This window comes from Stegostoma tigrinum, chromosome 39, assembly GCF_030684315.1.
Source record: "Stegostoma tigrinum isolate sSteTig4 chromosome 39, sSteTig4.hap1, whole genome shotgun sequence".
Classification (NCBI taxonomy): Eukaryota; Metazoa; Chordata; class Chondrichthyes; order Orectolobiformes; family Stegostomatidae; genus Stegostoma; species Stegostoma tigrinum.
Genome location: NC_081392.1, coordinates 3,361,989 through 3,389,750, shown reverse-complemented (window position 1 = coordinate 3,389,750; position 27,762 = coordinate 3,361,989). Strand labels below are relative to the sequence as shown.

Here is a 27,762-nt window from a genome sequence, read left to right as displayed (position 1 = left end):
CGCAGGAGGCCCCTGCATTCAGGCCTTTAAAACTCATTTTTGATATCACCAAAATTTGTTTCCGATCCCAAACATCTCTCTCACTATTTATAAACATTGTGAATCACCTGCACAATAGACCTTGGACTAGTTCCTTGTTCACTCAGTTTTGAGAGTTGCTTTCACCAGCTTTTCCCATCAAGTTATTATTAATCCTTTTGAAACCATTTCAGCTTTTCATAAAATTCTAGAAAAAAAGTGACTCGAACTCAGGGAATCTATAACCAATCTGAGAAAGTCCTCAAGATTGTCAGGCCGAAAACAGATTTTATTTCAAAACTGACAAAAGTAGGCATACAGTACGAGGTAGCATAATGTGTATTGAAAATGCAGTTCGTCAGGTTCCATCATTTCTGGCACTCTCCTCACTCTTAATTTGGGTACTTAGTAGGGAAATTGGATGAAATAAAATTACTGTGCAACTGCATTTTTACTTATATTGGTGTACTTTTACCGTCCCTTATCCCGGTTAGAATTGGAAATCAGCACAAACATGCACTCCTAGGGCAGGTACAGCACAGGGCCAGATATAAAAGTTCCCTTTATACTGCCCCAGACATTCCCAGGACAGGCACAGCAAGATGTTAAGTACAGAGTAAAGATCTCTCTCCTGGTGCAGGCTGAGAAGAGCAGTGTGGCCCCTACAGCACTGTGGTAACCTCTTTGCAACTGTTGGCCTGTGTGCTCTCTGTGAGAGATTACTGAGTGAGGGCCACTTTGCTGAAATGGACCAAATCCAGCAGGAGCTGAATGGGGACCGACTGAAACTCATTATCCATTAAGATTCTGACAGCAACTGACCAGAGAGATGTTGAACTTGTCTGATAAACCAGTGCAAGGTAGGGCCTGCATTTAGAGACCCACGCAGCCCTACAACCTGTCTCCTAAACTGTGAGCACACAGGAATGCAATCGAGGGCAGTGCAATAAACTGGGGTAAAAACAAGGATGTTGGTAACGTTCATTGCCAAAGCTTCTGCACAAGCACCAATTTCCATCGGGTTGAATTTCTACGAGAGATAGTCTACTTGTCTCATGCAAATCCTGGAGTAATGGCAAAGTTTCGATCCAGAGGATATTCTGCCAAGATTGTCGATTGATTAGAAGAACTTACAATGAATATTCAACCCCATGTTCACATCCTCTGCCATCACTCCCTGTTGAATGTGGCCTCTTGAAGGGAATTGATGAATGAGACTCAAGATCAGTCAGGATTCCAGATCAGTTTTTGGGTTGTACTGGATTTTGGTCCTCAAGTTGATTCAATGCTGGCCTTGAGTGAACAATTTCCCCACAGGCCTGTTAGATATATTTACAGATCTGGCTCAAATCCTCCCCATTATTCACAGCCTTGCTAAACGGCGAGTTCCAGTCTCGACTAAACACGTCCTGCAGTTGTTTTCGTACAGAAGAGCCTGTGGAGTGCCTCATTGTGCTGCTCTGGTTAACCACCAGGCCTACACCTGCTGTGTTCACAAAGTAGTCACCAGACCAGTTGGAAGTCCCTGGAAAAAACACACATGAAAACATTCTGTTTAACCGGATCCAGGGGTTTGTGATTAGTTTGGACAGAGAGACAGAGACAGAGACAGAGACAGAGACATCATCAATGTGGGAATTTCTCTTTGTCTCCTGTACTATTTTCAGGTGTGGCCAATGTGCATCGGCTATATACTGCATTTCCAAAGGAGAAGCTTTGAGCTTGGAGCAGGAGGACTGAAAGCAACATCATTGAGAGGCTGGGGGAAACTTAACTTCACTGTAAACCTTTGGCCCACTTATCCTATCTATGCCACCAATCATTGAGTCAGCAAACTTAAATAGTTAGCTCTTCATTGTTACTTAAAGCATAATAAACACGGCAATCATTTGAGGTCTTAGCAGAAACATGGGAACATTAGTCATTTTCTTCTAATTTAATTGCACATCCATTGTCTCTAATTATGATGTCTCCTACCGTCTAGCTAATCTCTTAACCAGATAAATAATTTACCCTCAGTTTAATGAGCTTTAATTTTATCCAGCCACCTCTGATGCAGAACATTATCCAATACAATCTGGAAATCTATACAATTTACATCTATAAGCATCTTACTGTCTATTACTTTAATTGTTGCTTCTAAACAAAAATCAAATTGTGCTCTTTGGGCAGGACCTAAATTTTACAAATCCACACAGTGAACCAGTGTTTGAGATACGACTTTCCCAAAACAGATGCTGGATGGGCTAGTCTATAGAGTTATTGGTTTCTCTCACTTTCTTACCCTTCTGATATAATGGAATTTCATTTGCAATCTTTCTTTTGGGGAAGGTCCACATAGTGTTTGATTAAGCTTATCGGACTACAGATCCTTGTGGGGTACTTGATCGCTATACCCTAAAAGGTGGAGCTTATGACTCAAGTAACTGACTCTTGACTCAAATTCTAGCAGGACTAAATATACTGCTCATACACATTATTGCACATATTGAAAATTCTGCAAAAAGGCTTTTAAATCATGTAAATAAACTGTTTCAACTTAAAACTATTGTTGCATTATTCTGAGAAAAATAAGAACTTAATCCAAACACAACAGTCCAAAATATTGTCTCATTCCTAAACACTAACCCTCTAGACATAAATGTGCCATTGATAAGTTGTAAAACCAATTGTGTGCAAGATCAGATGACAGTATGATTGCTTACCAATATAGGCCACTCTGTCCGTCACCATGTACTTGTTGTGATTGACACGTGCGTAGGGGATACAACTTTGCTTCTGCGTTGCTGGGACCCTGAAAATTCTCTGTGAGAATGAAGCATAACGGGTTATTACTGGTTTCCATGGCAAAGCACCTCCAGTGGCACAGATGTTGCTGGTAGTATTGACATCTCCAGAACAAGTTAGTGTCAGTGGGTTCAACTGCCTATCTAGTGCATTGCTGAGTGGCAGAGAACAGGGCAAATAAGGACTGTGCTGAAGGAGAATCCAGGGCAGAGGCCAAGGAGTTGGGAGGAGGGAGTGCGACCAATTAGTCATTGCAGCAACGAATGGCAGGAATCTGGAAGCTGCAAAGGACCCGACAGATTTGGAGACCCAAGGGCAGAAATCGCTGCAAATTACTGGACAGCGCAAAAGATTATTTAGAAGTCTAACTGAACGTTTGACCTTATCTCAAGGGACTTAAATACAAAAGGGGTGAAAGTTATGCTGGCTCTAGATGGTGCCCCTAATGTCAATATTGTAATCCATTCTAGGTACACACCACAGGAGAGAAATATTTTGGTCTTGGAGAAATTCTGCACAGATTCACCAGATTCAGAACCTGATTTAAAAGGTTTACAGGGTGTTGTGATAACTCTTTTAGGAGGAAGGTGGGGACAGGGGTGTGAAATAGTGTTGGCACTTGTAATGTTTCCTATATACATCACTAGAAAGGAAATAAAGCAATACATGAAGTGATTCTGACTTGGTCTCAGGTTTGTTTGAGGAAGCAACCGTCTCAGACATATGTACTAGTTCACCAGCTATTCAAATAAGTGAACTTGTGTCCTTTTGTGTTAACCAGTCTCTTATTTTTGGTAGACAAAGGAGTCCAGGAAAGCAGGAAAGTAAAGTTGCGGCCACAATCAGATCAGCCTTAATGTTATTGAATAGCATGTGGAAAGAATTTTCATGACATGGCAGCACAGTGACTCAGTGGTTAGTACAATACCAGGGACCCAGTTTCTATTCCAGTCTTGGGCAACTGCCTGTATGGAGTTTGCATGTTCTCCTGTGTCTGCACAGGTTTCTTTTCACAGTGCAGGTGAGATGGAGCGGCCATGCTAAACTGCCCCAAATAAGTGTCCAGGAATGTGAGAGCTTGGTGGATTAACCAAAGTAAATGCAGGGTTACAGGGATAGGGTGGAGGGTCAATCTGAGTGGGATGTTCTTTGGAGGTTCATGCAGACTTGATGGGCCAAATGGCTTCTTTCTGCACTGTAGGGTTTCTATGATTCTAAGTGATTAAATGACTTGATGATCAGCCCAGGCTATCTTCCACCATCTCCCAACTGCTCTATAAAAAGGGGGAAAATAATGAAGGAATGGTAAACAAAGAATAGAATGGCCTATCTTAATGGTAATCTTAAAGAACAACTTAATTCTAACTCTGGAGGAGTCCAAAAGAAGGGGAGATAACATTAAAATTTGAGCCAAGCTATTTGCATGTGATGCTAGGAAGGACTTCCTCACACAGAGGGGAGTAGAACTGTCTATCCCCCAATAAAACCGTTGATGTTGAAGGTCAATCAAAAACACTAAGGCTGAGATCAACAGATTTTCCTTAGAATTCCTACAGTGTGGAAACAGGTCATACAGCCTAACAAGTCAACACCGAGCCTCTGAACAGCATCCCACCCTGACCCATCCCCTTACCCTATCCCTGTAACTCTGCACTTCCCAACTAACCTTCACATCACTGAACACAATTGGACAATTTAGCGTGGCTAATCCATCTAACCCACACATCTTTAGACTGAGAGGGGAAACCGGAGCACCCGGTAGAAACCTACACAGACACGTGGAGAATGTGCAAACTCCACACAGACAGTCGCCCAAGAGTGGAATCGAATCTGGCTCCCTGGTGCTGCAAGGCAGCAACGCTAACCACTGAGCCACCAAGGGTACCGCAGGTTAGAAAACCAAGGTGGGTATAAGGAATTAAAATCTAGAGCGGACACAAGGTTATTTGGATGGCAAAACAGGGTGGAGAGCTTGAATAACCTCCGTTTGGATTTCCAATGACATTTTCCACCTAGAGCAAGTCAAAAAACAAATCCCAAAGCACATTTTAGAACAGATGAATTCTCTGTAATGGAGCCCAGCAAAGCTACTTTCTGTATTCATGCTTTTCAATATCTGTTTACTCACCACTTCCACATTTAGCAGCCTTTCACGACTCTTCAGAGCTGCCAGTGACTGGAGGAAAGGGAACATGGATGGGTTGGAGTGTGACCAGCAGCTGATTAGGAGCCTTACTTTCACCTTCCGCTCAAATGCGGCCTTCCGCAAACGCGTGTCGATATCTGGCCAATATCTACAAACGAAGGTGACATTGTATTAGGCAGTGCCAACCTTGCCAACTGATCAACAAGGACCAAGGGTATATGTGGACCCATCACAAGATTCACTGGGCCTGACTGATTTGCATATTGCAAATAAAGTAGATTTTGTCATTTATGTAACACCGTTCACAACCTCCAAAAGACAGCATAAAGAGGCCATTAAGCCCATCAACTCTGCTTCATCATTCAATGAGATCACAGATAATCTGAGAACCCTCAACTCCACTTTCATGCCTTTTTCCAATAATCCTGATTCCCTTACTGATTAAAAAATGTCTACTCTTAGCCTTGAATATACTTAATGACTCAGCCCTGACTGTTCTCTGTGGATGAGCAACCCCTTATTTCTGAGATGATCTGGTCCTAGGCTCTCTGACAAGGAGAGACCACCTCGCCACAGCTACCCTCTCTTGTCTGCCTCTCATTGTCTTAAATTCCAATGAGTATATTCCAACCTACGCAGCCTATTCTCATAGGATAGTCCTCCCTACCTGGGATCAATCTAGTGAAACTTCTCCAGACTGTCTCTGATCCTAGCAATTTACAGTCAGAGTTGTACAGCAAAGAAACAGAACCTTTGGGCCAACTGGACAAGATATCCTAAATTAATCTCGTCTCATTTGCCAGCATTTGGTCCATATCCCTTGAAACCCTTCCTATTTGTATATCCATCCAGGTGCCTTTTAAATGCTGTTATTGTAGCAGCCTCCACTACTTCCTCTTTTCCCTCCCACCTTAAGCCTATACCCTCTAGTTTTGGACTCCCCAACCCTGGGAAGAAGACCTTGTCTATTTATCCAATCCATGCCCCTCATGATTTTATAAAACCCTAAAAAGTCACCCCTCAGCCTCCAGTGGTCCACGGAAAATAGCCCCAGCCTATTCAGCGTCTCCCTATAGCTCAAAACCTCCAACTCAGCAACATCCTTGTAAACCTTTTCTGCACCCTTTCAACTTTAACAATATATTTTCAATAGCAGGGAGACTAGAATTGAATGCAATATTCCAATAGTGGCCTAACAATGTCCTGTACAGTAGCATCATGTCATCCTAACTCCTATACCCAATTCAGTAACCAATAAAAACAAGTGTACCAAATGCCTTCTTCACTACCCTGTCTACCTGCAACTCTACCTTCAAGGAACTATGAACCTGCAACCCAAGGTCTCTTATTAGCAACACTTGCCAGGACCCTACCACTAGGTGTGTAAGTCCTACTCTTACTTGTCTTACCAAAATGCAATGTCTCAAATTTACCTAAATTAAACTCCATCTGTCACTCCTCACCTAATTGGCCCAAAGTTATCTTTGTTCTAGGGACAGTTAGTGCAGTAAGATTGACTCCAAGTGGTTATCATAAACTAAATCATATTTTAAGACGTGTGTACTATAAATATTTTTGTATATTAAAATAAAGTGAAGTACGTACAATTTCCTAACTTATCAACTTTTTATTTACAGGTATTGTGGTTTGAGAGACAAATTACTGCATCTCTGATACATCCCATCACAGTGTGGTGATGGGGTCAGTGGTTATTTTCCCCAATCCATAGCACAACTCACAAAGCTTGGTAAATGTTTGATTTTCTTTAGTTTTGACTCAGTACTGTAAGTTAATTTCAATGGTCTCTAGGATTTTGAATTAAATTTAATGCTGAAATTTTTCCAATTGCACTATAAGTGACAATTTTTGTTTTAGGAGGAACCGAGTTTTAGTTTATTTTTAGTTTATTTTGTTCCTTTTACTTGTCACCATGAAAATATGCAATTTGTGTAGAAGCTCTATTTTTCTTTCTTGTGTAACAGTCTGCAAGCATTCATGTAAGCATTCTGATCTTAATGAAAAGATTAAAATGGAGAGATTTTGTTAATATAAATGAAATTCTTCCTGTGATGTAATAGGTTGATTAAGCATTGAGTGAATCTTAAATATCTTAGATAAGGGCCCAAAACTGTTCACAGTATTCCAGATGTGGTCCGAGTAGTGCATCAGAACATCCTAATGTTTTACAGCCAATAAAGCACTGTTGTGAAGCGAGATAACACCTTTGGAATCCCACTTGGAGAAAACACTTCTTTGAATTGTTTATGATCTCCCTAGAGGATAATCAGGGGTTTTGGTTTAATTTATCTCATCAGAAGAATGGGTCGGGTTGACTGAGCCTACGGATATTATGTGGAGCTGGTCAAAGGTGCACATTCCCCAGGCAGAGGGGGGAAGCTCAGAAATGACATTGAATGTGGAAAAAAAAGTGGAGAAGACCAGAGCAGTGACTGATGGAGCTTAACACAGAAAAGACATAAACAAACAAAAGATCTCCTCTCTGTGCATGCAGTTAAAATTAATGGGGATAAAACCAAATGGGATATGGTAGTCTTGTTGTTGAATCGGAGAACAATTATGAACTCTCAAGCCAAGCAAGAAGGCAAGTCAGGACAAACTATATCTTAGTGAATATGTAATTCCAGGGCACCTTAGAGCAGTGGCTCCTAGACTGTGGGTCGTGACTTCATCTGATATCAGACAAACACTGAATAGGATCACATCTCTCCCTCCTCCACTACTGCATCACTCACTGGCACTAAGACCCAAGTGGCATCCAACCTGCTCGTGTCCTGCTTATCACTCAGTCTCTTTCTGTCTGGACCATGGGCTCCTGCACATGGTTGCTCCATCAAATCTTGACATTTGGTGACAACCACCACAAGCCCAGTGCTGGTGCTTCCGCTACTGAGGTATGGCCTGTCTCAACCCAACTATTAACCTAGCTCTGCAGAATGACCTGAGCTCCAAAAATCAGTCAACTCAAGATCCTTAACCTACACATTCGTTATTCCCTGGACCAGGTCTGGGGCAGCTCAGATGAAATACTGGACTGGTGAGAACTAAATAACATTTTTACAAAACAGTTTAAAAACAAAGTTTAATAATTATATCCCAAATGGGGCAGTTTATGCAGTAATAATTGGTTGGTTCACAAAATAATATTTTTACAAAATTTTTGAAAATATTTCCAAATTTCAATGTTTTACATTGATCTATAATATCTAAACTTAATATTTAATTAATAATAAACAAAGGCTATTGTTTTATTGTGCTTCTGTTTTTGCTGGTGTTCATGTTGATTTCCAAAAATTAAAATGGGAATGCATTGGGAAGTCATTTGGGAAGCATAGTTCTATAGCTTTGTCAGCACCAGTGACTAAAATGTGTAGATTGCACAACAATTTTATGCAGATGCATCGTTTAATGATGAAAGGAGTGAGTCTTTAACTTAGCTCAGAGTTGTACAATCAAGATTGCTCACTCAGCACTATTTTAACCATTTGCTCCATCTTAGGTAGGACAGCCCTTGGACACTGCACAGGTTAACAAATCACATACCTACATTTAGCTCAAGGAAATACTATACTTATTTAGTAACCAAGGTACTATTGCAGTTATACACAGAATTAAACAATACTCACATTCTGCTTTCAAGCTAAATACTTCACAAAGCAAAAAAGATTAAAATTCACCTGCAATTGCTGTATGACTGAGCATTGATGTCAAGTGTTCAATGACATTGTTTAGCGCTATTACAAAATATGAATTACCAATTAGCCAGGCGATTGGTGGCCAATGATCATTTCTATCTCAGTGGGTGCATGCCAGCCTCGTCAGAAGTACAGAGCTCAAAGCCCACTACGGGCTGTCCCAGCCTGTGGGGATACTGAAGCTTCCGAACTCTTGCATTGAGACAACAGCACCAAACAGCCCCTAAAAGATTAGCTCATGATGGTGCAAGTTTATGAAAGTGTGTGTCTTGGATCTCAAACCTTAATAATTAGACCATTTGTCAAGAGTATCAAAATAGCAGATGACCAGACAAGTTTTTCCTGAAGGTCTAATTACGAATGCTTGGATGAACTGATTCAATAAAGGATTATTCATCAGGGGTCTATTTCCACAGGGGTGAGTGGAGTTATTTTGAAAGATTAGTAGCTTCATGAGATTGTAATGAATTATTATCTTGCCTTGAACTCTTTCAATGTCTGCAGGTTATTTGAATAAAGTCAAAAACTGTGAAGATTTTGTTATTAACAATGGCACTGATGAGCTTTTTCATACAGTTACATGAACAGCAGTTTTTCTCTTCAAAGTTGATTCCGGAATAGATTTTTGAAATCCATTTCAAGAGTTTCCATGTCATTGTGTGTCTCATTAGTTCCATAATGCATACTGGGTGAGTGGAAGTCAATCATGCAGAGGGGCTACAGAAGTGGCATTGGGGTTTTCATGGAGTGCCTGAGAGCATGGACTGGCATAGGGATTGAACAGAGGGGTGAGGTGATATGAAAGGCGAGGGCTAGATAAACTAGATTAGAATCAGCCTTGGATACAAGTAAGACCAAGTCTTAGAGAATTGAGGCAGGCTTTCAAACTAACCCATCTCCCCAACTCTTAACTGCCACCAGTGGCAATCGACTAACTGTATGAACCTTTCCAGGATGAAAGCATGGTGGTTGGGTCCCTACTGGCAAAGGGAGGTATCTCAGGGAATTACATAACTCAAACTTCCTGTCTCATAGGGGTGAAAATCTAGCCCAGAGAACAACTGAAAAGGAAGCTGTGCATTAACACACACGTGCTGACACAAACACACATAGAAACACATGCACATAAATAGAATAATCTACATTGTAGATGAAGGGCTCTAGTTTACCTTTTGGGATAAGAGAACACTGTTACCGGAATATAATTCATGACTGCCACATGCACAAACTTTTTTGCATCATCAATGATACTGAGAATGGAGGTAAGGTCATCAGTCCGTCCATCTGGGCACAATGCACGGGGAGAGCTCTGAAAGGAGAAAAGGAACAAAGACATGAAGACAATGCAACCCTATTCTCAAGAATAGCCAGACTGACACTATTGGGAGGGAGAGAAGCATAGTATATCAGTCCCTCAGAACTATTCCATCAATGAGATCCTAGCTCATTTATTATATCTTGGTCTTACCGCCATTTACCCCCAATTCCTTGAATCCCCCCTAGTATCCAAAACACACTGTCATTGTCTGTCTTGAAAATACAGAATGTCTGGAAATCCACAGCTCGCCAAATATCCCCCAATATCTAGCCTGCCTACCTTCCATCAATGCTCAAGGCTTCAGGGAGTTGCCCCCTCCCTTTATAAACCCCAGAGAATAAAAGCTCTCATCTGGTCATTCTCTCCTCATATAACAATTCCATCATCCCTGGAGTCAACTGCCTGAACATTTGCGGCACACTGTCAAGGACAAACCGATTCTTAAGGAAGGAGACCAAAATGGAACAGTATTCCAAGTGTGGTGTCACTAAGAGTCATAATGCAATGCCAAAAAGACTTGAATTCTCTTATTTTCCAATTCCTTTGTAAAAGCAGATAACATAATGTTGGGGAGGCAGTTATCCAGGATTCCAAGCTACTGTTCTGAGTACATGGATTCAAATCTCACCAGATGGTACGAATTTGAATGTAACGAAAATCTGGAATAAAAAGCGAGTCTAATAGTGACTGTGTACCCACTGTTCATTGTTGTAAAAACCCACCTCATTTACTAATATCCTTTAGAGAAGGAAATCTGCCATCTTTACTTGACCTGCACGTGACACCAGACCCACAGCAATGTGGTTGACTCTTAATTGCCCTCTAGGTACTTACCGATAGGCAATAAATGATGGTCTAGCCAGCATCACCCTCATTCCATCTAAGAGTAAAAAATACTGCTTTTTACTCCTGCATTTCAACTTTGAGATTTGTGTACATTAATATTGTTAGATGGTATCATAGCAGAAATATCAATGAACTAATAATCCAGAGAACCAGACTAACACCCTAGAACCAATCTAGTCTATCTTTAGCCCTGGTCTGGTCATTACCATGCACAATCACTCCAGTCAGCAAAGAATGTGCTTGACATTTGAAACTTCCCCTTGAAAGAGTCAAACTTTTCATGTACTCACATGTACCAAACCAATACAGAAGAGTTGCCAAATGGTCAAGATGAATTTCTCTATTAAGGCCACCCACATCCCATGAACAAGTAATCAAAAAGCCTGACTAGCAAGTGAACTAACTCCAAACTGCTGAACTCCTGCCACACATTTACACAGTCTCCATAAAACCCTCCAGAAGAAATGGGCAACATTTGGGAAGCTTACTGAGAAATAGACACTGGCTAGACTGTTGTTGAGCTCCAGCTCCATCGGGTTTTTCTCATTGTACGATGTTGAGTAATTACTAGGCCATGGAGATGGGATGCTGCTGTTGGACCCGCCGATATTCCAGTACTCCTCGAAAGTCTTGCCTAGATCCTCAGCCAGTTGGCTACAGTTGAAAATGATGGCTCCCAGCTCTTTAACCTGTCAAAAGTAAGAACGTCAAGGCAAGGAAACTTGGCAAACATGAGCAATTGGGTGTTGAGCATACTGAAAACAAAGCTCCTGACTAAAAAAAACACTTATTTACATAACACTCTTCACATCTATAAAATGCCCCAAAGAGACCTCAGGATATAATGGAGCGTTCCAAGGCACTTCACAGAAGCATGTGTCACATCGAGCCATACAAGATGGCCAGAATTTGACTAAAAAGTTGGTTTTAATTAGGGGTCTTAAAGGAGAAGTGTAAGGTAGACATGACGATAGGTTTCGGGAGGGAATTCCAGTGCTTGGGCTCAGACAGCTGAAGGTACAACTATCAACGGTGGAACAATAAGAATTGGGGAAACGTGAAAGGCAAGGATAAGTAGAACAGAGAGATTTCAGAGGATTGTGGGCTTGGATAAAATTACTGACATAGGGAAATGGTGGGGCCATGGATAGATTTGCAAACAACGATACAAATAGAAACTATTTACTTGAACCCAGAGCACTGAAAGGCAGGAACAAAGTTCCTGACTCCACAATAATGCGCCTTTCGAATATTCCAACAAATTGCTTTCATCACCACATGTCCTATTCATATGCTCAAGTTGATCCCGCCACCTACCCTTGATCACTCCCTCCACAAATGCTCATTCTTTCCTCCTTTACTACTTGCGGGCAAATTGAGGCCAAGAGGCAATATACCTGGCAATATACTCTTCCCAGTTCCGATGCTCAGTTCATGCTATCTTGACTTTTCCTGTGAAGTCTCGAGGAAAATGGTCACCAGACAGTCAGCAACTTGAGCATGGCAAAAGAAAGAAACATGCTTTTCGCTTTGTGCTCAGCAGGACAGAACTGCAAGTTCGCCAAATTTCAAAGGGAACAACTTATACTGCATGAAAGAAAGAGTTGGCAAATGGACTCTAATTGGTAGAGGCTTTGCTCTGGAAAAATGCACCAGGGAACAGTTAATTGTGAAGCTTTTATTTTCAAACCAGGCATATTAATGCTGATTGATCAAGATTTTCATGAGGATGCCCCATATTTATTTGAAAAAGTTGAATGAAAAAGACAGCAATTTGAGAGTGTGTGTATATCTCATGGCTTCTAGCACGCATTATGAGCGTGAACTTTTCAGGCTTTGCCATTAGATACAACAGTGCTGGCACTTCACATCTTAAGCTGTGCCAGTCCACGGCTTCTCCTCAGTACCTGTGTCAACGATCTCCAATCCATGTTAGCACTTCCAATGTATACATGTTTCCTGTCAACAATCCAGAATTTTGTATGTAGAACCCCAGTTGTCAGCCTGGGCATGTCCACAACCGTAAACTTAGCTCCTGTTGACAGATTAAACGCAGTCCAATAACCACATGTGTTATGTTCACTTGACAGTCAATGCAGAACTTGTAATTTTTTTATATTTAGTCAAGAGAATCACTGGCTAGACCAGATTTGTTGCCCATCCCTCAAAGCCCTTGAGAAGGAGATGACAAGCCATCTACTCAAACCACTGCAGTACTTGTGGCATAGGCAAACCCACAATGCTTTTAAAGAGAGTATTCCAGGAATGTGACAGTGAACAAATGGTGGTATATTTCCAAGTCAGGACTGTTAGTGTGCAGGTGGAGGGGAAATTACAAGTGGTGATTTTTTAATGGATCTGTTAGCATCAGCCTTCTTGGCAGTAAAGGTTGTCTGTTTGGAAGATTCTGTCAAAGATGCCTTGCTGAGCTGCTGTGGTACATCTTGTAAATAATATATACTATTGCTACTTTTGCACTAGTGGTGGAGGGACTAAATATTGAAGACAATGGATGGAGTGCTGATTAAGCAGGCTGCTTTGTCCTGGATGGTGTTGAGCTTTGTCATCTCAAAGTTTTTCATAGCTCATGAATTACTTCTGAAGTGCAGTCAAGATGGTAATATTAGAAACAGCAATCCACGGAGCACAGCCATCCAACACACCCCAAAAAAAAAACACAGGTAATGTGATGATAAGCAGATAAGCTGCTATAATGAAGATAGTGGGATAAATATCAGCCACGGCACTAGAGTGAGCCCTCATCTGAATAGTGCCCTGAGGAAATTTATCTTGGAGGCTTCTTTCACCTGATTTACAGTCTCATCTAAAAGATAATAACTTTCAACAGTGTGCTGCTCCCTCAAAACTGCACTGGAGCTCAAGTCTCCCGAGAAGGGCTCATGCCCACAATCTTGATTATGAGTTGGGGGACACTTCCCATTAATCCACAGCTAACTCAAACAGAAAACTAGGTGGCAGAGAATTACAGATAACAGTCCAAAAAGAGGCCATTGTGCCTTTGGCACCATTACTTTGGCAGAACAATCTAACTGATCACATATTATGAGCCCTGAAAATGTTCCCTTCATGCAATTATTGGCAGATAGATTAGAGAAATGGTGGCATAATAGTAATGAAAGCTAGCCTAACGGTGATCAAGTAACCATTGTTCATTGTCATAAACCCATCGGGTTCATTAATGTCCTTTAGGGAAGGAAATGTGTCATCCTTATCTGGTCTGGTCTACATGTGACTCCAGGTTTATAAAAATGTAAATAACACAACTACCCTCTGATCAATTAAGGATGGGCAATAAATGCTGATCTAGCAATGATGCCCACATCGCATGAATAGAGGGAAAAAAAAACAGATTCTTCAAAAAACAATGACTCAAATCAGCACTCAAACATGTTGAAAAGCTATATGGGCTCAAAGCTTTGGTAAACATACCACTCTTCTTCAGAAGATCCAGGTCAGCCAGATTTTGTGTCCTTGACGGTTTACTGACAGCGATACGCACGGAGAGATTCTTAGAAACTTCCTGCAATTTCTGCAGAACCTCTTCACCCTGAAAGGACAAGTTATTTATCAAAACTGGAAGTGTGGCAAATAGTGAGGAAAATGACAGACTTCAGGAGAAGTCAGACAGGCCGGTGGGACAGATGAGCACGGCAAAAATGAAATTCAACCCAGAGTGGAGATGGTACATTTTGGTCAGAATGTTAGAATGGACAATATGAACTAATTTTTTTTCGGAAATTGTTCTAGGACAAAACTGTTGCTGACCAACCCTAATTGCTCTGGAGGTGGTGGTGGCCTTCATGAGCTGCTATAGTCCACATGCTGTAGAGACACACAGAGTGCTATTAAGGGAGGGAGTTCCACGACATTAACCCAGTGACACCAAAGGAATGGCCATACATTTCAAAGTCATGATCGTGTGTGACTTGGAGGGGAATTTTCGAGTAGCATTCCTATGTTCCTGCTCCCTTTGATCTACTGGAGGTCATAGGTGCACCGGAAACCTGGGAGGGTGATACAATCGTAAAGGAGCTGCTAGAAGACAGGCTTGTGGGTATTGGTGTCTTTGAAGATGATGGAACCCAGGTTAATGAAGCCGCTAATAAAAATTGAGGGGATCCTGAACTTTATGAATCAAGGTTGAGTAGAAAAGACAGAAAATTATGCTAAGCTTCACAGAAAACACTCATTGAACGCCATCTAGGACACTGTATCCAATTCTGGACATGAAGGCTGTGGAGATGACACAGATGAATAGTTCTTAAACTGGGGTTAGGAACAAAGAAGCCAGGAGTAGGACATTCAGCCCCTCAAGCCTGCTGTACCATTCCAGACCATGCTGATCACTGACCTCCAATTCTCTTCCCCCGCTATCCCCATTTCCTTTGATATCATTGGTAACTAGAAACAGTTCTTTGGGCAGAAAGGCAATTTGACGATGGTGCTTAAAATCATGCAAGATTAAAAATAGAATAAAAGAAATAGCAGTTGTTTATAAGAAATGGAAAATCAATAATTAGAGGACACACACTTGAAACAATTTGAAGTGGTACAAAAATGAAAAGTGATTCTGTTCAAAAACGATTTGGAATGCATTCTCCGAGAGGGAACAGTGAGTCCCTAATTTCGACCCAATCAACACCGTTGTACTTTGAGGTTGTTCATAACATAGCCATTTGCCTTTGTGCCATTCATTATGGCATTTGGGCATGGAAGCTCAGTGTTTAGCACTGCTGCCTCACAGCATCAGGGACCTAGGGCCGATTCCATCCTTGGCGACCATGTCTGGAGTTTGCATGTTCGTCCCACGTCTGCATGGATTTCCTCCAGTTTCCTCCCACAGTCCAAAGATGTGCAGTTTAGGTGGACTGGCCATTCTACATTGCCCATAGTGTCCAGGGATGTGTAGGTTAGGTGGATTAGTGCATGGTAGACAAAGGAGTCCAGGAAAACAGGAAAGTAGAGTTGAGGCCACAATCAGATCAGCCTTAATGTCACTGAATAGCATGTGGAAAGAGATTTCATAACATGGCAGCATGATGTTTCTGTGGTTCTCTCAGTAAAAGGGTCCCAGGTTCTATTCCAGACTTGGGCAACTGTCTGTATGGAGTTTGCATGTTCTCCCATGTCTGCACAGGTTTCCTCTGGGAGCTCCAGTTTCTTCCCACAGTCCAAAGATATGCAGGTTAGGTTGATAGGCCATGCTAGATTGCCCACAGTGTCCAAGGATGTGTATGTTAGGTGAATTGACACATGGTTAGTGATAGGGTGCGGGGCATGTGTCTGGGTGGGATGCTTTTTGAAAGATCTGTGAGGACTTGATGGACAAAATGGCCTGCTTCCACATGATCATTGCATATTTCTTATTCTGTTCCCTGCAAATTTTTCTACTTGGCCTTTATTCCCCTTGATTAAAAATCTGTCCAATTCAACCTTGAAAATATTGAATGACAGTGCTCTTCCTTGGAAAAACCATTTCATAGATCAAAAAAAACTCAAGAAATGAACCCACATCCTCATCTTAAATTGAGAAACCCCTCATTTTTAAATGGTTTTGGATTCCCTTGCAAGGGGAAACATGCTGTCAAGCCACCCTCAGCATAGTATAGTTTTAAAATAAAATCTCTCATTCTTCTAAACTCAGTCATGTAAGGGGTTGACTACGTAAACAGGCATCTATGTTAAACTGATGTAATACATGTCATAAAATGATGGAGAGGGTCTGAAGAGAGAAGCAGGAGTCTGGACCTTGTGCTAAGTGTATGTGTACATTGTTAATAAAACGGGAACAAAGACTTACTTTGAAAAGAGTAGGCGACGGCCTAGTGGTATATTCGCTAGACTATTAATCCAGAAACACATCTAATGTTTTGGGGAAAGAGATAGTAGGAACTGCCGATGCTGGAGAATCTGATGTAACAAGGTGTAGAGATGGATGAACACAACAAGCCAAGCAGCATCAGAAGTTTCAGTCTAGACCCTTCCTCAGAAGGGGACCCAGGCTCGAATCCCAACACAGCAGATGGTGAAATCTGAATTCAATAATAAAAAAACTTACAGAATTAAGAATTGCCAAATCATTACCATTGTTGGGAGAACCCATCTAGGTCACTCATGTCCTTCAGTGAAGGAAATCTGCCACCCTCACCTGGTCTGGCCGACATGTGACTCCAGACCCACAGCAATGTGGTTGACTCTCAAATGCCTTCCGAAATGACCAGCAAAGCCACTCAGTTGTACCAATCGCTACAAAGTCTCAAAGAGCTGAATGCCTGGAATCAACTTAGGCACTGGAAAAGACAACAGCCCTGTCAACCCTGCGAAGTCCTCCTCACTAACACAGATAGTAGGAACTGCAGATGCTGGAGAATCTGAGATCCTCACAAAAGTGCCAAAATTGGGACAGCTGTTTCACAGACTAGTTAAGCAACAGCCTGACATAGTCATACTCACAGAATCATACCTTACAGACAACTTCCCAGACGCCACCGTCACCGTCACCATCCATGGATATGTCCTATTCCACCAGCAGGACAGATCGAGCAGACGTGGCAGCACAGTGGTATAGAGTAAAGAGGGCATTGCTCTAGAAGTCCCCAACATTGTCTCTAGACCCCATGAAGTCTCATGGCTGCAGGTTAAACATGGGCAAGGAAATTTCCTGCTGATTACCATATACCATCCTCCCTCAGATGAAGAATCAGTACTCCCCCATGTTGAACAACACTTGGAGGAAGCACTGAGGATGGCAAGGGTACAAAATGTACTCTGGGTGGGGGATTTCAATGTCCACCACCATGAGTTGCTCAGCAGCAGTACCACTGATTAAGCTGGTCGGGTCCTAAGTGACACAGCTGCTAGACTGGGTCTGTACCAGGTGGTGAGGGAACCAACAAGAGGGAAAAACATACTTGATCTCATCCTTGCAAATTTCCCAGCTGCAGTTGCATCTATCCACAACAGTATTGGTAACAGTGACCATCACACAGTCCTTGTGGTGACAAAGTCCCATCATCACACTGAGAATAACTTCCATTCTGTTCATCATAGAATACGTGACACAAATTGTGTGGCACTTTTACCATGCTAAATGGGACAGACTTCGCACAGATCTAGCAATTCAAGACTGGGCTACCATGAGATACTGTGGGCCATAAACAGGAGCAGAACTGTACTCCAGTACAATCTGTAGCTTCATGGCCCAGCATATCCCCCAATCAATCATGCCCATCAGGCCAGGGATCAACCCTGGTTCAATGGAGACTGCAGAAGAGCATGCCAGGAGCAGCACCAGGCATACTTGAAGCTGGAGGTATCAACCTGGTGGAGCCACCAAATATGACTACTTGCACGCCACACAGTGAAAGCAGCAAGTAATAGACAGAGCTATGCATTCCCACAACCAACGGATCAGATGTAAGATCTGCAGTCCTGCCACATCCAGTCATGAATGGTGGTGGACAATTAAACAACTCACTAGAGGAGGAAGCTCCACAAAAATCGCCATCTTCATTATGGAAGAGTCCAGCATATCAGTGCAAAAAATAAGGCTGAAGCATCTTCAACAGCAATCTTCAGCCAGAAGTGCCGAGTGGATGATAAGTTTCGACCTCCTCCAGCAGTCCCTAGCATTACAGATACCAGTCTTCGGACAATTCAATTCACTCCACATGATATCAAGAAATAGTTGGAGACACTGGAGACTGCAAAGGCTACAGGCCTGGACAACATTCCGGCAATAGCAATGAAGACTTGTGCTCCAGAACTTACCGCTCCCCTAACCAAGCTGTTCCAGTACAGTTGCAACAACAGTACTTACCCGACAATGTGGAAAATTGCCCAAGTATGTCCTGTACAAAAAAACAGGACAAAGCAAACCCAGACAATTACCACCCCATTAGTCTACTCTCAACCTTCAGTAAAGCGATGGTAGGTGTCATCAACAGTGCTATCAAGCAGCACCTGCTCAGTTTGGGTTCCGCCAGGGTTACTCGACCTGACCTTGTTACAGCCTTAATTCAAACATAGACAAAAGACCTGAATTCCAGAGGTGAAGTGAGAGTGACAACCCTTGGCATTAAGGAACCCCAGAAAAATTGGAATCAATGGGTATCAGGGGCAAAATCTCCAGTGGTTGGAGTTATACATGACACATAGGAAGACAGCCGTGGTTATTGGAGGTCAATCATTTCAACTGCAGGGCATCACAGGGTAGTGTCCTCAGCCCAACTATCTTCAGCTGCTTTATCAATGACCAACCCAATGGCCAGAAGTGGAGATGTTCGCCAATGATTACACAAAGTTCAGCATCATTCAGTATCACTCAGGTGCTGAAGCAGTCAATGTTCAAATATCCAGCCTTGGGCTGACAAGTGGCAAGTGACATTCACACCACACAAAAGCCAGGCTATGGCCATCACCAATAAGAGACAATCTAGCCACCACCCCTTGACAGTGTTACCATCACTGAATCACCCACTATCGACATCCTGGGGGGTTATCATTGACCAAAGACTCAACTGGACTCACCACATAAACAAAGTGCTACAAGACCAGTTCAGCTGCTAGGAATACTGCTGCAAGTAACCCATCTCCTGACTCCTCAAAGCCTGTCTACCATCTCCAAGGCACATGTCAGGAGTGTGATGGAATACTCCCTACTTGCCTGGATGAGTGTAGCCCCAACAACACTCAAGAAGGAGCTGCTTGATTGGTACTACATCCACAAGCATCCTCTCCCTCCACACCGACGCTCAGTGTGTACTATCTAGAAGATGCACGGCAGAAATTCACCAAAAATCCTCAGACAGCATCTTCCAAGCCCACGGTCACTTCCATCTAGAAGGACAAGGGCATCAGACATATGGGAACATCGCCACCTCCAAATTCCCCTCCAAGCCAATCACCAACCTGACTTGGAAATATTTTGCTCTTCTTTCATTGTTGGTGAGTGAAAATCCTGGAATTCCCTCCCTAATGGCATATGGGTTAACCTACAGCAGGTGGACTGCAGCAGTTCAAGAAGTCAGCTCACCACCAACTTCTTAAGGACAAAAAGGGATGGGCAAGAAATGCTGGCCAGCCAGCGACGCCTACATCCTACAACGAAATAGAAAATGAAAAGACATTAGACTCCAGAGAGTTTGCCAGTGATGTAATGCATCTGACTTCCTACGACACCACCACCAAACAATGAGAGAAACTTCAATGAGTATAGGCCCATGTCTTCCTCACAAGGGCTCCTCAATGCCTCACAGAATGTTCATCCCAGGAATCAGCTGAGTGAATCTCCTCTGAACCATTTCTAATACAAATCTGACTGATGCTGAACATTTCCCAAGGCTGTACCTGGTAGGCAGAAGGTTCTGATGTGTTTGTGTCTTTGTTTTGCATGGTCCAGTAGAAGGAACTGATCTCAATGCTTTTCTCTGCTTCCCTCAGCAATTTCATCCAGCCTTCAAAAATAGATGGGTTCACAGTGGAGTTAGGCCCAAAATGCATCCCCTCTGGAATACTCTCAACGAGGACAAGACTGCAAGCATAAGAGGCAACATAAGAATGTATCAGCTCATGGAACCTTGTGTTTCAAGATGAACAGTAAGTTTAATTGCTGCAACAATCATCACTTTGGCCCAGATTATGTACAGGTAATGCTGCAATCAATCGCACAAATACCTTCAAAGGATGTTGCAATTCACTGTTTACTCTCAAGTTCATACAGGACGCTTTATCACCCTTTGACTTACCAAGGATCCCTCTGGGGGCATCGCAGAGTTTGCTATTACCCCCAACACCACTACTTATAGGTGAAACTGGGGTCCCAGCCAATTTCCTGGGTACCTGCATGAGTCAGACCAGCCCAACTCTATATCAGCCGCAGCTTTTCTGATCTCACTGGGGATGTGGATCTTGTCCATTTGGTGGTTGTAGGGGAACAGCAGTAACTGCACCATCATCAGGAGGATGAGAATGACAATCACGGTCAACACCAGCACTGCATCTCGGTAGATCTGGAGGAGAAGATACAGACTTTAGAATCTCTGCTGTCTGCAGCATCAGCGTTACCTCCCCATAGGTTCCAGTGAGACTCATTCCCCAGAGTAAAGCATCACTTCCCCATCCTTACCAAACAGTGAACCATAAGTGCTACAGGCAAGCATCAAGGTCAGAAAGGCTAGGATTATCGCTAAATAGAAGACCAATCAGTCCCTCAAGCCTGTTCTACCATTCATTTAGGTGAGTGACCTGCACCTTAACTCTGGAGGGAACATCCACCTTCCTAGGAAATGTTCTTAAACTTGAAATGTTAAATCTCTCTCTCTCCACAGACAATACCAGACTTGCTGAGTACTTCAAACATTTTCTGGCTTTATTTCAGATATCCTGCATTCACAGTATTTTACTTTTCAACTCCACTATCCACCTTGCTTCTATCACTCTTAATTCCCCTACCTAATAAAATCTTCCACCTCACTTTTACTGAACCTCAAATTGTGGCCTCTCAATAGTTACATTTTTTTGAGGGGGGGCAAGAAAAGAGACAGAGCATGAAAAACAACATTACACTGCCTAGTTCTGGAGTCTTCCACCTATTAAACCCATCAGATCCTTTGATCATCTTAAACATTTTTTTAAACTCACTAATCACTCATTGAACTGCAGTCTGGTACGGAACGAATGCTTTGTCTGCATAATGTTCCTGCTTGTGTTACTGAAGTAAGGAAAGCATTCACTAATTTATAGCTTCATCTTACCACAAGCTATAAGACAGCAGGATCTTGTGACATTACATCAGACCCAGTGATAAAATATGCTGTGTTTCATTAGGATATCATAGACAGACAAACCTCGTGTGCTACATCTCCCCTCAAGTCTTTGATTTTAACCATGATATTACAGACTATGTAACCTGACCTCTAGATTCATCCTTTTGCGCCTTGCTTTTGCTTGTTGGCATGAAAACAGGCAACAGATTAAGACATCAACTATGAAGATCCCATTCCCCCTTACACCCAGAACAGTCTCTAGATTCCACACCTTCTGCAATCCGGAATTCCACGGGCTACAGTTCCCCTTCCCATCAGGAAAGGCTGCTGGTGGCTTCAGCTGAAGCAGAAAAGAAGAAAACAATTATTAAAATGACAGGTTGTGGGGTCCCTGCTCCCCAACATTCCCTTGGACCTTGGCACATCATTCATATGTTAACACTTAAGTTCAGATGTGGAGCATAAGATTGACTGTGGAAACCATCATGATTGAATCTGTTTGTGTCTTTAACTGATGATTACCCCACACAAACACACACCCACAAGAACTTAAGAAACAGGAGCAGGTGTGGACTGTACCATTCCTTGGGCCTGCTCGGTCATTCAATACAATTATAGCCAATCCATTCATTCAATTCTGTCTTTCTATTAATTCTGTATTACCTTTCAAGTCTAAAGATCTATTGATCGTTGTCTTGAATCAACTGAACATATCCAGTTTTGTGGCAGAGTTCTGAAGATTTACAACCTTCTGGATAAAGAAATTTGTTTGTCTCTCACTCTTAAATGGCCAAACTTTATTCTGAGAGAGTGTCAGTCTGAGGTCTAACCATTTTAGAATATCTCTGTATGAATGGCTGGCATTTCCATGTTGTAGTAGGGGCTGGAGAAATCTAATTCTAATCATACACTTTCCAGTGTGAATGAGTGGGGCAGCACCGTAGGTCAGTGGTTAGCACTGCTGCCTCACAGCACCAGGGACCAGGGTTTGATATTCAACCTCAGGCAACTGTCTGTGTGGAGTTTGCATATTCTCCCCGTGGGTTCCCGCCAGTGTTTCTGTTTCCTCCCACAGTCCAAAGATGTGCAAGTTAGGTGGATTGGCCATGCTAAATTGTCCATAGTGTTCAGGGATGTGTAAATTAGTTGGGTTAGAGGGTAAAGGGGCAAAGAGATTGGTCTGGGTGCGATGCTCTTCAGAAGGTCTACGTGGACTTGTTGGGCTGAATGACCTGTTTCCACACTGTAGGAATTCTATGATTCTATGAGTAAACATTGGCCCAAAATTGAGAGGTTAAACAGACTGGAAAAGGCAGCTTGCATTTACACAGCACCTTCCACCACCTTGCTACATCCCAAAGAATCTCACAAGGTGAGAAAGTGCTGAATTGAGTGCAGGGATCATTGTATAGTAGCAAATTGGGCAGTGAAATTAGGTACAGCCTGATCCCACAAAAATTGCAATCTGAAAAATAACCACACTGCCTGGTTTTAGGCCATCATTGCCAAGTAAATACCAGTTGGGGCACCGGGATAAAATTGGAGGGAACTCCCCTACACTTCTTAAAGTAGACATGGGACCTTTCATGTCCACCCAGACAGGATCACAGTCCCACAAAAAAAAATGGCAGATCCAACAGCACAACACCTACTATGTCAAGACTACGGGGAATCTCTTGAAAATTGCATCTTGTAAAAGCGCCCGGGGGATGGGGGAGGAACATGCGGAGAGGGAACAATAGGAGTCTGTTTAAGGTCCCACTGCAAGAATTAGTGCGAACTGGTTACAACAGACCTGGAAATAAATAAATGAAATCCAATTAAGCTTCATTAACAGGAAATGACATTGACCTTTCTTGCCTGGGCCTGGAGCCGGTCACTGAGCCCTGAACTACTCTCAGGAAACCAGTCAACATTCCCATCCTAAACTCTCCCCTATAAAACAAAATAATTGGTTGGAAAGGGTCTCAGGGCCACTGGGGTTGAGTGGGTAACTCAGAAAGGTGTCCTCATCATCACAAGCCAGTGACTATACAGAAAAGTGAACACACCTACGTGTAGGTTCAGGATCAGTCTGGACTGCGATGGGTCTAGAGGTCCAATTTCCTCCTGACTCTTTCCTGCTTCTCTGTTGAGGGAGCAGAGGTGAACTAGACTTGCAAAGCATCTCTCACTCAATCACATGAACAAACATACTTAGTCAGTCATACACTCACGTGCATTCATATACACCACTCAAAGTCTAGATACCTTCTGGTGTATCAACTGCAGCTTCATGTCTTTCTTCCGTGAGCCTGGTTGGGATCTCAGAAGTACAACTGCAGAAAGTAGAAATGTGAAGTTAGGGCAATGTTGAATAATTGTTTCTTCATATTAATCTGAGCACCCTGCCCCAGGTTTCCGAAAGCTGTGATTATCCTAACAAATCACATGTAGCTGACTAATTCTCCCATGCAAAGCATCCCAGCAAGTTTATTTCCCTTGAGTGCACCTTAAACTTCCATTATGGAATCATCTCTGCTTGCAGACTGTCAGAACAGGCTGACAGGAGATCTGATCAAGGTGAGCAAGTGGATTGAGATAAGATTCCCATTAGATGATGGTACCTGGAATAGAAGATTCAGGTTTAAGGTTTTAGATAAGAGTTTTGGTTAGAAAGGGAGGGTTCTCCCCTGTTGCGCTTCAAAGTGGTGCTGGCGACAGCCTTCACATCCATTTGGACAGGTCTCACCCAAAAGACAGTGTAGCACTCCCTACCACACTGTTCCATTTCCACCAGTGAAACAATAATGTCTTTATAAAGTTCATGTATTTGACTGGAGAAATGGAACGGACAAATATACTTAATATTTGACAAATCTATTGGAAGATACAGCTTGATTCAGTTTAATATCAAAGTCAACAGCTTCCGCCTTAGCTGGCAATGTGAGAGGAGATTCTGTGCTAATGTAAAAAGCACTCAGAGGTCTGCATGTTTAATTCTTACATAAGATGGGAGCATGAGATAGCAAGGCCAACATTTGTCCTGGAATTGAATGACCTCCTCAGCTATTTTTGAGGACTGTTGCAGGTCAACCAACGTGGTGAGTCTGGAGACACATGCAGGCCAGACCAGATGAGGAGAGATTTCCTTACAAAAGTGGTCAAACTAGGCTATCTTCTAATTCCAGATTTTTTTTAAAAAAGAAAAATTGAATTCAAATGTTATGGATTTGAACTTTACTCTAAAACATTAGGTGGGGTTCTGAGTTACTAGCGTGCAGATAGTACCATCATGTGCCAACTCCCAACTACATTATTCCTTACATCAACCTCTTATACGACACGTACAGCCATTTGACTCAGTGCCAAGGTGTTCCATATCTGCACGCTCACCCAAAACCTCACTGTGGGCATTCTGCAGTAATTCGCAGGTAAGAGACCTCAGTAAAGATCCTTCTAAACGGGTAGCCCTCTCCCGAACCAATGGGGAGCTGAAGTAGAGAATATTGTACAGAGCTGAGATATCTCATGCTCTTACAGGGCTGCATGTAATTTTAACAGATTGAATGATTCCATGTCTCTAAAGCACACCCAGCATGAACAGCTGTAACCTATTCTCCATTCTTTGAAGTTCTTGGCACAGAAACAGTTATAAATTCAGAGATATTGAACATTATGACAGCATGTGCTGTTCAATATGTGTCCTTAAGTATCTATTCCCTGAAGAGTCCCCTGCTGGTACTTGTGTGTATGGCTGCATCAAGTGAACAAAATACAGGGGGAAGTCTTTCAATTTCTACCTCCACGCAAATCCCACGGTTTTGATTTTTGGTGCTTCTGTGCGTTGATGGCAAGGGAAGGGGGTTAGGGTCAAATGGAAACAGTTTCCAGTAATGTTCCAAAGGGTCCAGTGTTAGGCCCTTCTGTTTGTTGCATATATTAACAACTTGGATTTAAAGATGAGAGGCAGAATTAGGTATTTGCAGATGATATGAATTCAGTTGCATTTTTGATGGAGAGGATAGCTGTTAATTCGAGATTGGCATCAAATGTTTGAGTGAGCAGGCAGAAAAATAGCAAATGGAATTCAATCTAGAGAAGTGCAAGGTCATGTATTTAGGGAGGGCAAACAAAAGACAGTGCACAAATAAAGGAGTGGATATTGAAGGGGTTGGTGGGAAAGGAAAAGAATAAGTACTTATCCACAGGTACCTGAAGGTGACAGGATACGTAAATAAAATGCTAAAGGAGGTATACCTAGTTCCTTCCTTCATTTGCTGAGATAATGAAAACAAAAGCAAGAATGTAATGCTAGAACCAAAAAAGACCAGCTAGATCAAAGTTGGAGTTTTACATAGTACAGTTCTGGCCTCAAAATTACAGGAAGAACATAATTATTTGAGAGAAGGTGCAGAAAAGATTTACAAAATTGTTGCTAGAGCTCGAAAATTGCAGGCATGAGGAAAGACTAATTAAGCTAGAATGATTTTCCCTACGAGGAGCGGCTGACTTAATTAAGGGCTGGGTAGAATGGACTAGTTTGAGAAGTCATTTAGCAGGGGTCATTGATTGAACATGGCTGGTAGGATTAGAGGAGACCAGAGGGAAAAAAATGTTGCATTAGAGGTCTGGAATTCACTGCCTTGTTGGTGTTTGTGACAGAAACCCCCAAACGCATTTAAAAGAAACATGGATGTGCACCTGATGTGCTGCAACATGCAAAGCTATGGGCCAAGTGCTTGGGGTTAAAATGGGAAGCTAGTTTTTCTCTTGGGTGGTGCAGGCACAATGGGCTGAATGGTCTCTTTTCTAATCTCTTGTTCTGTGGGAGGATAAGGATAGCTGCGTGACAGAACACGTCATGGTCTGCTGCTTTGGCTTATCAGTTAAGTTGGCATCCATAGGTCTAGGTTGGTTGCAGCCTGTGAAGGGAACAATGAGGTGGTCAGTCCCACTATGTCATTCACTTGCATGGCCTCATGAGTAGCAAAAGAGAAAAATGATGTGATTTAAGAGAAATGGAGGAGTAGTGGTTACATCACTGGACTAATATTTCAAAGATCCAACCTAATGTTCTGGGCACATGGGCTCAAGTCCAACGGTAACAGCTTAATCTCATCTATAATGGTGACTATGAAAACTACCACTGATTGTTGTTTAAAAGAAAATCTTTACAATGAAAAAGAGAGATAGCCATTCAGCCCCACAACCTGCTTCACCATTTAACTAGATTATGGTTGATCTTCTATATCAAAACAATTTTACTGCACTCTCCCTACAGTCTTGATATTTTTAGTATCTAGAACTCTATCAATCTCTGTTGTGAACATATTGAAAATGGAGCTTCCACAGCCCTCAGGGATAGGGAATTTTAAAGATACATCATCCTCTGAGTGAAGACATACTTCCTCAATTCAGGCCTACACATTATTTTGAGGCTGCAATCCCTAGGTCAGAACTCACAACCTGACCCGGGGCAACATCCGTCCTGCATCTGCCCTATCAATCCTGTAAGGATTTTGCATGCCTCAAACAAGGATCACCTTTCATGTTTCGAATGACATTGAGAGAATGAAATCTGCTGGCCATATTTGGTGTGGCCTACATGATTCCAGGCCCACAGTAAAGTGATTGACTCCTAACAACCTTATGAAATGGTTTAGCAAGCCACTTAGGTCAAGGGACATCAGGGATGGACAATAAATGCAAGCCTTGCCAGCAAGGTCTACATACCCTATAGAAACAAAAAATCAAGTTTTCTTTCTTTTTGCATAATTTGGCTTTTATTAGTTTTACCTATCCAAAATGATTTATTCTATTAGATTGACAACAACAGGCCATCACCTTTTGGTTGTCAACCTTTCTGGTTGTCTCTAGCGGTCCTCAGTCACCTCCTGTTACCATTGTTACTGTGCCTATGATGAGAGCCAAGTATTTGCCTGTGACTTCATTCAGAACAGAAACTGTACGGAAGTAGAGATCAACAGCAAAACGTTCATGTCACACCTTGGGTCTGGGTGTGGAAGATTGAGAAATTCGAATTTGCAGTTTAACAGCATAACAAAAACGTCCTTGATACGTCACTGAAAAATTCCAATGTAAATACGTACTGTCTTTCACCAATCCTGCAACTGTCTTCCAAATGTTCTGCAGTTTAGTTTTTTT

The 27,762-nt window shown here is 42.3% G+C and overlaps 1 protein-coding gene across 6 annotated transcripts in view; it reads right to left on the bottom strand.

Annotated features, from left to right (window-relative positions):
* Positions 1 to 274: 274 nt before the first annotated feature.
* pld3 (phospholipase D family, member 3) overlaps positions 275 to 27,762 on the bottom strand; it is a 31,673-nt gene continuing 4,185 nt past the window's right edge. For 2 of the 6 annotated variants that reach the window (XM_048522363.2, XM_059641036.1), the window contains 11 exons: positions 23,866 to 23,933; positions 21,887 to 21,955; positions 20,690 to 20,859; positions 20,198 to 20,381; positions 14,279 to 14,396; positions 12,736 to 12,863; positions 11,317 to 11,517; positions 9,834 to 9,973; positions 4,934 to 5,099; positions 2,724 to 2,823; positions 275 to 1,543 (listed from right to left, as the gene is read on the bottom strand). In XM_048522363.2, coding sequence (XP_048378320.1) covers positions 1,341 to 1,543; positions 2,724 to 2,823; positions 4,934 to 5,099; positions 9,834 to 9,973; positions 11,317 to 11,517; positions 12,736 to 12,863; positions 14,279 to 14,396; positions 20,198 to 20,381; positions 20,690 to 20,859; positions 21,887 to 21,955; positions 23,866 to 23,892 — 1,506 coding nt within the window. In that variant the 5' untranslated portion in view covers positions 23,893 to 23,933 and the 3' untranslated portion in view covers positions 275 to 1,340. Of the gene's footprint in view, positions 1,544 to 2,723; positions 2,824 to 4,933; positions 5,100 to 9,833; positions 9,974 to 11,316; positions 11,518 to 12,735; positions 12,864 to 14,278; positions 14,397 to 20,197; positions 20,382 to 20,689; positions 20,860 to 21,886; positions 21,956 to 23,666; positions 23,744 to 23,865; positions 23,934 to 27,762 lie in introns of all 6 variants that reach the window. The other 4 variants (XM_059641038.1, XM_048522367.2, XM_059641037.1 and 1 more) reach the window with 3 other exon arrangements.